General features: G+C 32.6%; 1 protein-coding gene across 2 annotated transcripts in view; it reads right to left on the reverse strand.

Moving 5' to 3' along the window:
* The window catches only part of LOC118185478 (3-hydroxyanthranilate 3,4-dioxygenase-like), a 168,951-nt gene that overhangs the window by 30,901 nt on the left and 124,088 nt on the right, over positions 1 to 13,962 (reverse strand). For both annotated transcript variants that reach the window (XM_085819276.1, XM_085819275.1), the window contains one exon: positions 3,143 to 3,291. In XM_085819276.1, the coding sequence (XP_085675402.1) occupies positions 3,143 to 3,291 (149 nt within the window). The remainder of the gene's footprint in view (positions 1 to 3,142; positions 3,292 to 13,962) is intronic.

The raw sequence follows: 13,962 nt of genomic DNA on the forward strand, positions 1-13,962 counted from the left end.
CCTTTCAGATATTTTTTATAATTAAATACATTTTAAAGATATGAAAACACTACTAACAGCATGTGTTAAAAATTGCTTTCGAAAGGAGAAAGAGTAAGTGGTCTGCGAAGTATCCTAATCTATAAAAGTGGTCCCGGTTTGTAAAAGTTTGAGAAATACTGATGCAAACAATTTACTTCAGAAATTGTATTAATGCAAGAAAAGTGTTATTATGTCAGTGAGGCAACTATGCAAACAAATTTATGCATCGCGAGAACAAATAGGCTGCAATTATATATTTGTAATTAATGAATTTAGCTTTCATTTAAGTCAAAATGAAATCGAACAATTCAGCAAGACAAAAATGCCATAAGCAACGTTCCATGATTTAAACTATAGAAATTTTGCATTCCATTATTTTCCTTTCTAAACATTAAAATAAACTGGAAACCGCCATAGAAGCATCGAGCTTCACAGATTACATCACGAATATTTAGGCAGTGATCGATGAAATTTCCTTAGGGCTACAAAGGAAAGTTTCCACCACTGTTCAATGTTCTACACAATTCACTTGTACCTCTTTGCTTGCTAATCTTTCCAAATGAATAAGGACTGTCTCGTTGATCAAAATGATGTAGCATTATTGGAGTTTTCCCTAATAGATTTATCCAAATAATAATAACGCATCAAATGCCTGGGGCACAGTTACAACTATGACGATTCCCTTCTGGAATTTGATTGGCCGCATAAATGAACCCTACTCCAATATCTTCCAACAGAATGATCGTCTTTTGTTTCTTTGGGAAAAGGGATATTTAAGCATGTTAAGATAACAATAATAATAAACATTTTCCATCTCATTTATTTATTCATTTATTTTTTTGTTTTGCATCAAAAAAAGGGAGGAAGAGAAGGCCTTTTTTCCTTTATCTTTTTAAATGTTATTAGCTTATTCTGAGTGCTTGAAACAATCAGGATAGCCTAATTAAAAATAAAGGTATTCATAAAAAGAACATCTTAAAATAAACCGATGCAACCGACGCAAGATAATTAATTATCTTTAGTAGTACAGATTCTTAGCTTTGTGAGTTTAAATATTCAGCCATTACAATTTCGATATTAATCATTCCGGTCTTAGGAAGAATATAAGGAGTGCAATTAAGATGGATATATTGTCATGACCCTTCGAATACAGAATGCAATAAATATTGTACTCAGGACGTCCAACCGGTATAGTGATTAGGGTCGCAAACTGCCGTGCCGAAGGACACGGGTTCGAATTACGGATAAGGCATTGATGTTTGTAAATGTATAGTGTCTATGCGGCACGGGGAGACTCTAAAAATACGGTGAACCGAAAGTCGTCTCTAGAAGTTGGGGGTAGGGAAAGGGGTGTGGGAGACTCACGGACGCGTCCTCTCGGGGTGCTCTGTAGAGTTAAATTTTGGGGCGGAACTGAGCTAAATCACACTGTCACCTGCAAGGTGCTCAAGGCGTATCTTGTACTCCTTGTCACCTGTAAAGTGATCTTCGTTTGCTTGGGCTGACTATAGGTCAGACAAGTGAGCATTAGTTAAAACAGCAACAACTCGTTTTTTCATTCTTTCAAACTGAATTTAAAAAGGTACATTGCAGAAAAAAAGGGGGGGGGCAGTTCTATATCTCCCGTTCTACTGGGCCGATTGACGAAATTCAACTTGCGTTTTTCATGTCTCAAAAGCGCGACTTAGGATATATACTAGATTTATGTATATCATTGTTCTAATATTGGTGTTTCGACACAAAATCGGGCTTTTTCTGAAATGGCATGCCAATTTTTTTCATGTTTCAATTCTAAGACTCCAATTATTCCTAAATACTACATTTTGTAAGATTTGATACGGAATTTATGGAGAAATTTAAAAGTTTAATTTGACGCATTTTTTTCAGTTTGCGTCAAGACTTAGCGAACTTCTTAATGTATAGCAAACTATTTTTTTTAATTTTTTTGCATTGCAGAGGAACGAAATACAAGTCATCGTTCATACTTTCAAATAATTTTAACAAAGTGCGTAAACCACATTTGGCATTATTATCGCTTATAACAAATATGCCAAATTCCAAAACGCGGCAATATGTAAATTCATGTGTATCTTAGAAAATGTTGAATTAAAAACTCTAATTTTTTGGTCAAGTGTACCTAAAATACATCTAGCTAATGTAAAACATTAGCTCTAAAAAACTATTCGTGCGATTTCTACAGAACTTGGCACTTTGGAATAATTTGAGTCATAAAATTGAAATACGGAAACAAATTGGTCTGTCATTTCAGAGAAAGTCCGATTTTGTGTAAAAATATCTATATTAGAATAATGCTATATATAAATCTAATACATACCCCAAGTTGCGCTTTCGAGACGCGATCTGAATTTCGTCAATCGGACCAGTAGAACGGGAAATATAGAACTGTCTTTTTTAGTCCAAAGGGGCTTTGTCCCTGAAGGACTATTGTTTTCGTTTTGCGATTTTGCGTTGGTTCACTATAAATGTCCGTTTCACTTTTCAAACTGTTGCCACCAAATGGTAGAGTCCTGCATTATATTTGAAGAAATTAAATAATGGAAAATCTGCATAAATGTATGCATATTTCTCGCATTGTGAAAAATCTAAAACGTGCATCTGAAAGCCTAAATTTGGAATTTGGAATTTTTTTTTCTCTTTAACAGGAGGTAGCACGTATGGATTTTGTTCTGTATATCATGGTACTAATAAATTATTTTACATTATGCCTCTTTAACCTGATATGTGTCTAAAAACATCTATAAATTAAAGTTTATATCAGTCTCCAGGCAATTAAAAGATGAAAATAATATTAATTCACTTAGCAAACTACTACTATACAAAATAGAGATTTTAAAAAGTATAAAATAAAAGAGAAAGTACCATTCATTTATTTCCTTAAGTATAACAATATAAGAACTATTGCTTATTTTTTATCACTTACATAACACAAGGCTAATAAATTCACATACAGTAACCAGAAATAAAGCTTTGGGGTTATAGTAAAGCCTTAGCAACGATTGCTGCTTTTAGCGATGCTGTTCTTTCACTTCCGTTTCTGCAGTTAAAGGGCAAGAATAGACGAAAGATACGTTGTTCCCAGAGTGTGATTCGAATGTCTTACCCGAGACATGTAGTTTCCTTCAAATAGACGCTTTTTGCCCTCTTTGTCGATGGCTTCTTTGTTGGATCTCAACCACGTTTTCAAGGAAAATGGCGTATCCAAGAGACACTGGTAATCCTGTTTCACTGGCTTGTCTTCCAAGATAGTGCCTGATAGAGAATGTGAAAGAGCATAAATTGCTTTTTTCACTTGTAAAGGATATAAAATTTAAAATTCATAGCACTCTTTGAAATGAAACAGACAAATAAAATTGATTTCTCCTCCCTAAAAGTTATATTTTCTGGTGATTCATTTTATTTTTTTTTCCTGTTTAAGCACGTTTTTGAAGGCATTCACATTTTTCTATTATAAAAGTCTTGATAAATCACAGCTTTGGATATTAAGCATATTTTACTCAAAATCGGAAGAAAATAATATTTTAGATAATAAAATATCTAAAGCGAGAACAAGAACATATTAACACGTCACCAAAAACTGCCATTTTAAAGAAAATCAAGAGCAAAGAAGAAGACAGCATAGCAAAAAATGTCACCTCCAAAAGCAAAAGAACAATGAAAGCGATGAATAGGTTGAGAAAGCGAATTGAAAGAAAAGAATTTATATATTTTTTAAAACCCGGAAATACCCTCCATATAAAGTAAAGTTTTATCAAAAATGTTAATTAGGTGAATAGTTCGCACTGATTTTTAGAATTTTATAGAACATGCTTACATGACGTGACTTTGATGTACATTTTACAAAAGCCATCCTATTTTCACTTTTGTTAAAATTTTGTGCATAGTGCATTACATTTTGTACATTTTACGTCTCATAAATTCGTCTTATATATTGATTTTACATTAATTTATGTTTTTAAATTCATAAAAACAGAATTTGTGTTTCAGTATTATGTGCATATATTAATAATTTTTCATATAAATAAATGTTTATTTCATTGATGCATACTTCACATTGAAAATATGATTTTAACTATAGTTTCTGTTTACTTCTTTTTATGGAGAAAAAATATATTCAGAGAAGCTATAAAGAAGAGAAAGGAGCATACACACAATATGCGTCGCAATAATTTGCAAGCTGGAAAACATATAATTATTTTAGAAATTACTTTGTTTGGAAAATGCAATTTTAATAACTCAACTATGCACATTACTTAGTACTACTGTACTAAGTAATGTGCATAGTTGAGTTATTAAAATTTTGTTAAAATTTTGTATAATTTATTTGAATGAATTATTTAAATTTTGTATAAATGGCCTCAAAAAAGTGAAACTTTTTCAGAAAAATAAAATTATTTGGGCAAGTCTATTTAATAATGAGGCTAACTCGCTAAATTTGCGAGATATCATCAAGCTGGCGATGGATTTGGAAAATAATTTTTGTTGTGAAATTTAGCGTGAAATCGCCAAAAGTAGCCAAATTTGGTTGCACTTTGTTCCTATACCTGTGCAACTGCTTATGGTACTGTAATTGATGCTTGTTTGTAAATTTAACCGTATGTGGCCCTCATATATGACTTTAACCGTGTATACCTTCCAGAAATTTCGAGAAAGAAGGTACTGAAAATTTCTAGTGGCCGGGGGAAAACTATATAAGACAAAAAATAGAATCAGTTCTCAGTTTTTAGTTCAAAGTTGACTTCGTAATATTAAGAGATTTCTGTGCGAAGCTTCGCTCTTTAAATGCGCTTTGCACTGCGGTGTGTTTAACGTTTTTTGTAGTTTGAAGTCATAACTACTAATGATTGCGTAGAACATTCTACAGAGAAGAGCTGAACGTGTACTTTGTGGAAAGTTCCAGAATTATATTATATATATATATTGGGGTAGGGTAAAACATATTTGATGAAGCTATCACCGTTTCTGCCTTCATTCAGTCCATTACGAACCGGTATGCACGCGATTATATCATGTAGAAAACGATGTGCAAGGATATTTATCTATTTTTAACTCACCACTAACGAGACTCACTCACTTAATACTGAGTATATAACTTTTATTTATTACAAATTTGATTTAGGTTACTTTGAATAGCGTAAAGAATTATCTTTATAGCGCCGAATTTATCGACATGCTTTTCTTCTTATTATCAAACATTTACCTGGTGTTGTACAATCTGCTGCTGATTTTGAAAGCCATAGATTTATGAAAGAAATAAGAAGACCTGAAACATTCCTATTTTCATGACCTTCATTATTTAGTAATTCATTTAGTTCCGGAAACTTAATGGAGTAATTATTTCTTCAGGAAATTTTCTATTTATATCTAACAGAAGGCCTTGTTTATCTCCTGCTATCTCAGGGACTTTTCTTAATTTTGGGGGATTTTAAAATTCTCTTATAATTCTTGTAAAACGGTTTTATTTCATGAAACAAAGAAAATGGTTAGGTTAGGTTATTTAATTATGACAAAGCCTCGAGGGCTATCTGCCGAAGGGGAGGGATGCCTTCGTGGAGGACTTTCTAAGGGAAAACATAAACATATACAAAAGCACATGTTTTCAAAAGTAAGTTAAAGGTAATTACTCTATAATAAGAGCGAGCTTCATATTAATTTATTGTTATTGTACGTAGCAAAATCATTATGCTTTATTAGTTATGATAATATAACTATTACTATTATTATTATTATAAAATATTAATTTTTTATTACTTTAATAACTAGACAATTTTATTTTTCTTCTGCGTGGATAAAAATGAAGTTAACATTTTAAGACATGTTTAGGAAATATTTTCCATGAAAAACATTTACTGGTAGCAGCTCAATCAAAAATATCACACTTCTGTGGATTTGTGGATTTAGCGGCAAATATGTCTCGCCTAAAAAATTGCCTTCGCTATAACGTAGAATTTTCACCCTGTATTTCATTTTCATACTTACAGAACATGATATCTCCCTGATAGTCACAAGATAACATTTAAATTTTCAAAAAATCAATAACTCTTTTCTGTATAAAGGATTCCGTGGATATATCATTAAGGGTCTTTCCTGTCGTGGAATATCATGCGCAAGCAATTTTTTCTAGAGAGATACATGAGTACATGAGTTTGATACTTCTAGCGAAGAAACGTACTTTTGATTTCAGCTCATTACGAACATGATTAAAGTTTTAGCAATCTAAGAAATACTATCTCTTAGGCAATTTAATGCAATAAATAAAGAAAAATACAAGACACACTTTAGAAATCTTTTACTGAATATATTCTGAAAATGTAAACTTTGTAATAAGAGACAGGAAGAAAACATTTAACAGTAGCCAACAAGCAACGTTGGGGCATATATATTTTCTGTATAAAATTGTTTGCTTGCAGACCCATAACGGAAGACATTTATCATTAACTCAGTTCTTTGGTCAGAGTCTTCATTTTAAATATGTTTTCAACACGAAAAAGTAAACAATTCGTAAATCAGACTGATATACACTGAGACTGATTTGTAAATGAGACTTATATTATGGACTGGAATACTGAATGTTATTTAGCAAGTAGAAATGGAGCATAATTTCTTCATAAATAAAGTTGCCAAGGTAATACAGTACCATAGCAACTTATTTAGAATGCGTTACATCGTTAAATGGCGGGATAGTTGCTTCATAAAAATATTTAATAAGATTCAGAAATCATACCAGGATGTGTACGGCCTCAAAGCACTAACAGTTCGAATTCATCCTGGTGAATGAGAAGGGTGTGTCTCGATTTTGTGCTTCTTCTCATGTCTAGCATAAGAAATCCTAAAAGCGCTAGATTTAGCATGCCCCCCCCCAAAAAACTTTATTTTTAGAAAATGAAAAATATCTTTACGTACTTATAACAGGCAAAAACCCCGATTTATAAAAACGTTGAATTTGTCGAATAGCAGAAACTCTCTTTCTCTTCTATTTGCTCTTTGACAGAAGAAACTCTTTCTTCAACGTGTCCAACTATATTTTCAACAGCGTCAATTCTTCCTTTCATAGGCTCAGATTAGTTTTCTATTATGCAGGTAATTTCTCTTTTCGTTTCCTCTTGGCCTGCTTCAATCCTTTTTTCACCAGCTTCCATCTTTTGTTTAACGGAATCTTGAGCAGTTTCATCTCTTCTTGCTAGTTTCATCTGATCTTTAACGGGGTTGACTACCCCTTTCACCTTTTCTTGGAATGCAGCAGAGGCAAACACGAGCTGTCTGTTTCTTCTCCATCGCTCTTGTCACTGGCATTCAACCCCACCGCTGCAACCAAAATTGTTGCTTGCGTGCGGGTTAGTAATAGATTGAATGCATACAAGTCCGATGATAGATTAATGAAACTTATTTCATCAACAGAAACACTTCAGAGTTCTGGAATTTTCTGCAAAAATACTCGTACAGGTGTTTAGAGTACCACAAAGTGCAATCTGAAGTTACGCTTCAAACTACTAAGAATGTTAAGCACAACGCAATGCAAAACGCATCTAAAGAGAAAGCTAACTCGGATATCTCAGTTCACGCGGAACAAACAGCTCGCAACAACAACTAAGCAACTGACAGCAGATGCTCTCTCTTCGGCCTTAAATAGATTTCAACCGGCCGCCGAGATATTGCTAGTGCATTCTGCTTCTTGAAATTACTGGAAAGCAATACGAGGGTAGAATTGGGTTGCAGCTTTCATAGCGGTGGTCAATTACATTTATTAAATTTCAATACATATTACAGTGAAGCAGAGATCGTACCAAATTGTCGCCAAATTTGGCAACTTTTGGCAATTTCTCGCCAAGTTTTCGAGACACTCATTTACTCAATGTGAAATGCACTTGCCTCTGTATTCTTACTTTTCCGGCACAGCTTCCCGTTAGGTTTTTTTATGTTACAAAAGGAATAAACAATTTTCCTTATAATTCTACTAAAATAACATATCTAAGTACAAAATTCATAACAATATCGTGTGACAAAGTAAGAAAAAAAAATTGCTCTAAAGTGTTGTTCCCGAAATACACTGGTGTGCGAAACTTAAGCAAAAATGCAAATTTTAATCAAATAACCATGCAGTTGCAGAAAAGGGGTTCTTGCTAACAGTACATTGAACACGCAATTCAGTAGAAAGTTCATGCATATGCAAATGTCAGGAAAAAAACGTCACAGGCTACGTGATCGTAGGCAGAACGCATGCGCTCCATTCGAGACTATCATAAAAGGAAGGACGGAGACGTAATTAAAGACATTCGCTGTAAGTACAAGTGAAATCTTTCGTGAAATATGGCTAGAAGAAATTATCTGGATGGCTTCACGAGTGAAAGAATGATCGGAAGAGGAAGAGGAAGCTGGAAGAGGGGCGTAGTGTGACCAAAGTGGCTGAAGATTTCGAAGTCAACAAAAGTGTCGTTTCGCGGGCTCGAAAAGCCTTCCAAACCATAGGTACACTGCTCAAAAAAAAAAAAAAAAAAAAAAAAAAAAGGGGGGGGGACAGCGCTATATCTCCCGTTTTACTGGGCCGATTAACAAAATTCAAACTGCTTTTTTCATGTCTCGAAAGCGCGACTTAAGATATATATTAGATTTATATATAGCACTATTCTAACATAGGTATTTTAACACAAAATCGGACTTTTTCTGAAATAACATACCAATTTTTTTTCCATATTTCGATTCTACGACTCAAATTATGCCAGAATACCAAGTTTTGTAAAACTCGTACGAGTAGTTTTTAAAATATTAGCTCTCAAATTTTAGCTCCTCAATGTTAATTGAATTTGGAAAATATTTATTAATATCTCTTTTTTTTATTAAACTTTTTTTGATTTTTTCTCTCACATTTCGAAATTTAGTTTAATTCCAAATAAAATTTTCCGATTTTTTGTGTTTTATTTTTTAAATTTCTATTTTTAAATAATTTTTATAAATTTTCCGAAAAACATTTTGAATTATAACCTATAAAAATTTTACCATCATCTTAAAGTAGGTGTATTTTTAAGCATATCTGCAAAAAATTAGACTTTTTTATTCAAAATTTTCTAAGATATACACGAATTTACATATTTTCGCGTTTTGGCATCTTTTTTTTTTTTTTTTTTGAGCGATAATAACGCCAAATGTGGTCTATGGATTTTTGTTACACTGAATTGCCACAGCTATTTTTAACCTTAAATTTGAAGTAAAATTTTACGGAGAATTAATTATATAAAATTTTTTCCCTCTGATGCGTAATAAATATTTATTAATACTATACGAAGAGCTATTTCTTTAAAATTATAGATGATATTATTCAAATTTAACTATTTTTTTAACTTTCTTTCTTTCTTCCTTGTTTTAAAAAAATATTTGTAAGAGTAAATTTTTATCTTCAGCGTTTTATCGTCTGCTACTTTATATAACTTCGTTTAAATCGAATTGTCTAAAACTGAGAACTTTCGTTTGATGTTTATTTGAATTTTATGAAAATATTTTATGACATTAACTGCATAATTTATTTCTAAACAAACTGTTGCTTTTGAAGTGATTGAAAGAGCGGCTGATACTATCATCCAATATTTTTTATAGAAACATACAGCATATTTTTATAGAAACATAAGATTTAGAATAATCATTTTTATAAAAACCAAATTATGATGTAAACATACAACCCTCTTGAGACTGAATTAATGGAAGTTCAATGGTTATGTAGAAATGATCTGCAGGTACTTAATGGCTGGATAATTCAGCAGATTCTGTGGACAAGTAAGAATAATTATATAAACGACACCCAACATTCTGGATTCAATTAACAACAAGGATACGGTGTTTATTAAATGAATTCAAGAAGTTTTAAAAAATAAAAAATCAACTCATTTTTTATCCTAAAATGTATTTTTGTGCGTAGCGTATTTTCATTATATCCTTAAAATTCTAATTTAGAATGTAATTGTCAAGAACTGAATCCTAATCATCAGTAATATTATAAGTAATTATTACGGTTATTAATAAATCCTTCTTATAAAGTAATTGCAAATATTTTAAAAAACTTTCTGTCTGAATGCAAATATTTTTAATTTTATATTAATCAAGATTGCACATGATATTATTTATTTGCACTTCAATTCTTACCGTCAGTTCTATTAGAAGTTACAAACCAATTATATTTAATTAAGGATTGGATTGGATTATTTAATTATGGCAAAGCACACAAGGGCTATCTGCCTAAAGGGAAGGATGCCTTCGTGGAGGACGTTCTAAGAGAAACTGGCTCGTATACACGTTACACATGGGGAAAACCCCGATAACACCCATGCGGTCCGAGATTCGCGGGTTTCGAACCTCGGACCGAACTACCAGTGTTCAGCGTCTTTACCGCTCAGCCGCTGGTGAGCTATTTAATTAAGAAATGACCATCTAAATTTAGAAACAGCGTACCGTAACAGCAATTCAATTATTGGCGCCGTATCTTTCATGTTACTCCCGATTGGCAAGCTACAGGATTTTTAATGAGTATTCGGGTTTTGCTAGTAACTTCACTTGGAAATCGCGTTTAAACTAGGTTAGTTGCTTATTTGAACATAGAAAGAACATGGGAGCTATTTGATTAAGATGTTTTCATAGAGAACCTTTGTAAAGAGAACCTAGAAAACTACGAAAACCAACCTTGCAGCCTGGGTTAGACTTTGCAACAAACAATTAGTATTTAACAATCTTCAAATGCTAGGCAACTGGTGAGGCTCCAATTAAATCTCCAATTTAATATTTTATTTGTAAATATTTAAAATATTTTTGTATTCTTAGACACAAAAAGCAGAATTTAAGTTTTGTTAACTCGTTAGTAAACTACCAAGCCATAGTGCAAAAGAATATTAAATTTCTTTTGCAATAATTGTATTCACTTAATATTCTTAGAATATGAGCTAAAGAAGGAACGTTCTCGGAAGATTAAAGAAGTGTCTAAATCCAGTGATATTACGTTTGTCTTACCAGCTTAGGATCAAAACGATTCTGCAATTTCCCGAGTAGTTGACTTGTAAATGGCTGTGAATTAAGCAGATGACTTTTAATATTACGTTTTCAGTCAGAAAACGTATTCCAAATGTTTTGTATTGCATGACAATGCATCTTTTCATTATTCAATAACCAGTCGGAGAACCGCTTGTGTTCCGAAAATAAGTATGTGTACTCAATCGTCCTGCATGTTCTTCAAATTTGTCTTCTTGTGTTTTTTTTTCTTTCCCCAAAACTAAAGTTGCCTCTCAAAGGAACGTTTTTTGACATTGAAGAGACAAAAGGAGTATGACATCTAATTTTAGAGGCATGTCAAAAACAGATCTTTACAAGCCTTCTCTTCCATTACATGTTGTGCAGTCAGACAAAAAGTTGCATCAGCGTAAATTCTATAATCTATTTTTATTACACTCTGACTACTTTATTAACATACAGTGAATATATACTAAATCTTTTACTTTAGCTTAAGTAATTCGGAATTTTTGTCGAAACTAGTACTTAGAAGATAAGTCAAATTAAATATTTCGATAACCCAATAAATTCAAGGTCGAAGTTTCAATATTTGATTTTCGGAGGGAGGGGAAATTTTTTCAGTTTTGGTCCATTATCCTAAGTATATTTGCTTCGATTCTTTATTTTTCCATAAAAGCGAAAAATTTACGAATGGTATACATATAACGCATAGCTTCAAATTAAAATTTAATAATATACAGAGTGGTTATAATAAAAGTTCCACATTGAAACGGTCATAAAAAAAAAACTACTGGATCAAATGTTATCGAGCTTGGTAATCGTGTAAAGGAGGCCATAGGAATTTGTTTTCGGGGAAAAAAAGGAAGTTCGAAACCTCACCACCAGGGAGAAAATAGCGCTTTATGCAATATTGTTAAATGAAATATGGGTCGGAATCTAACTTAACCTTTTGTTACACGGGTTTAATATGTTGTATACCCTTAAGAAACTTTGAAATAGGCAAATTACCATTTAAAAGCGTTAAATTTGATAAAAGTCGAGTGCGCCATCCGTGTAAGTGAGAAATGTGTCCGTGAAAACCACGAATTAGCGATTAGAAAATGTGAGATCGCAAATCACTCGCACAAGTGCGTACAATCTGGAAATCGTTTTCTTACAGATCACTAATTTGTAATTTTTGAAGCCTTAATTCGGCACTAAAATATGAAGATACTGATTCAAAACTCTTTTAATCGATTTGGGCCAAAGAAATCCCTCATGTTATCTACCTAGTTCCATTGCATTCTCCTACTGCATTCGATTGCATAGCAGTCATTCCTAACCGTCTGGTTTCATAACCGAAACATTTTTCTCTGAAGAGAATTCGACAACTGGATCACTGTGATTGCATCTCGCTTAGAGTCAATGTTAAAATGTTTCGTGATACATGGACTGCAGTAACGTGGCATTTTAGATACTAGGATTTTTATGCAGGGCTGGGCCCCACCTCACCTGTATCGCACAGTTACTTAGGCAACATTTCACGAATGAACGTCTTATAGGCCACACTTCCGCTCTTCCCACCAAACCTCAATCTCTGTGACTTTTAGCTATGGGGTTATCTCAAAAGCACTGTTTATGGTGATAATCTAAACAATTTGGCAGAAATGAAAAATGTGATACACTGACATGTCCGTTCCTGATACGCTATAAGAGCTGCTGTTGAGAATGCAGTAACAGGATTTAACTTGCTTTCGGAAAATGCTGGACGCTACATTGAACATGCTTTGTAACACGTTTCGGAAAATATTAAACACATTTTTAAACAGATGTTTTCGTGTCTTGTTTCATTTAACAATATTGTATACAGCGCCATTTTTACCCTGGTGGTGAGTTTTAGTTTTTTTCCGCGGAAAATAAATTCTCATAACCTCCTTTACACGATTCCCAAGTTTGATAACATTTCCTCCGGTAGTTTTCTTTTTATGACCATTTCAAATTGAAACTTTAATTATAACCACCATGTAAATTAAACTTTAAAACTTTGACAGTTTGGTTTAAGTCCCAGCTTTAAAAAAATATATATATAAATATAATCTTTTATATTTATATATCCTCTTAGAAAGAATGTTTTAAGAAGCTAATTTTTCTCTCGCGTTATAGATTGTATAAAAAACATGATCTTTAATATGATTTAGATTGTTTCAGCTGATATAAGAATCGGTTCACTCGGTGGTACAGAATAAACCCTGCTGGACTGTTTTATTTCTTTGTCATTTAGCAAAAATCTTTTAATTAAAATATTTATCCTTTGGACTTCGCTTTAAACTTTATTTATAGTTAAAATGACTAGAAAATGAAAAGCTCTCTTCAGCTGAAACGCAATTCATGTAATTGATATTTTAAAAAATTGACAAGAATGCAAAGTTTATGGAAGTCTAGCAATCGAAAAATCTTAATTTTCTTGTGTGAGCACTGAAAATAACTGTAGAAGGAGAGAAGAAAATTAGGGAGAAAGGTAAGTAAACATTTGCAGGGAAATTTGGCTGTTTAAAAAGATGTTTAAAAAAATTGGACGCTTTTGAATATACTTTCAGGATACTTCAAAGAATTTAGGCGTTCAAAGAGAAAACACTTGGACGTGTACACCAGCAAATACCATCAATTGAGCTTGTGTTAGCAGAAAAGACAAAAACGATATCATTGCAGATTAAAATGAAGAGCGACTGGTTTTAGACTATATTTTTGTATAAATTTAAATTACGTTATAGAACATCATATCCTATCATAAATGGAGAATACCATGATTTTTCTCAGTCAAATTATTTGAAGATTCAGGAGTTTATCCAGCATTGTATGTGGATATCACCTAAAGGCGTGTTTTTGTCCTCCTGATTAAACAGCGGCCGAGCGGTAAAGTCGCTGAACACTGGTAGTTCGGTGCGAGGTTCGAATCCC

Source organism: Stegodyphus dumicola, chromosome 6 (assembly GCF_044657685.1).
Source record: "Stegodyphus dumicola isolate Sdum_Otavi_A_Nest chromosome 6, ASM4465768v1".
Classification (NCBI taxonomy): domain Eukaryota; kingdom Metazoa; phylum Arthropoda; class Arachnida; order Araneae; family Eresidae; genus Stegodyphus; species Stegodyphus dumicola.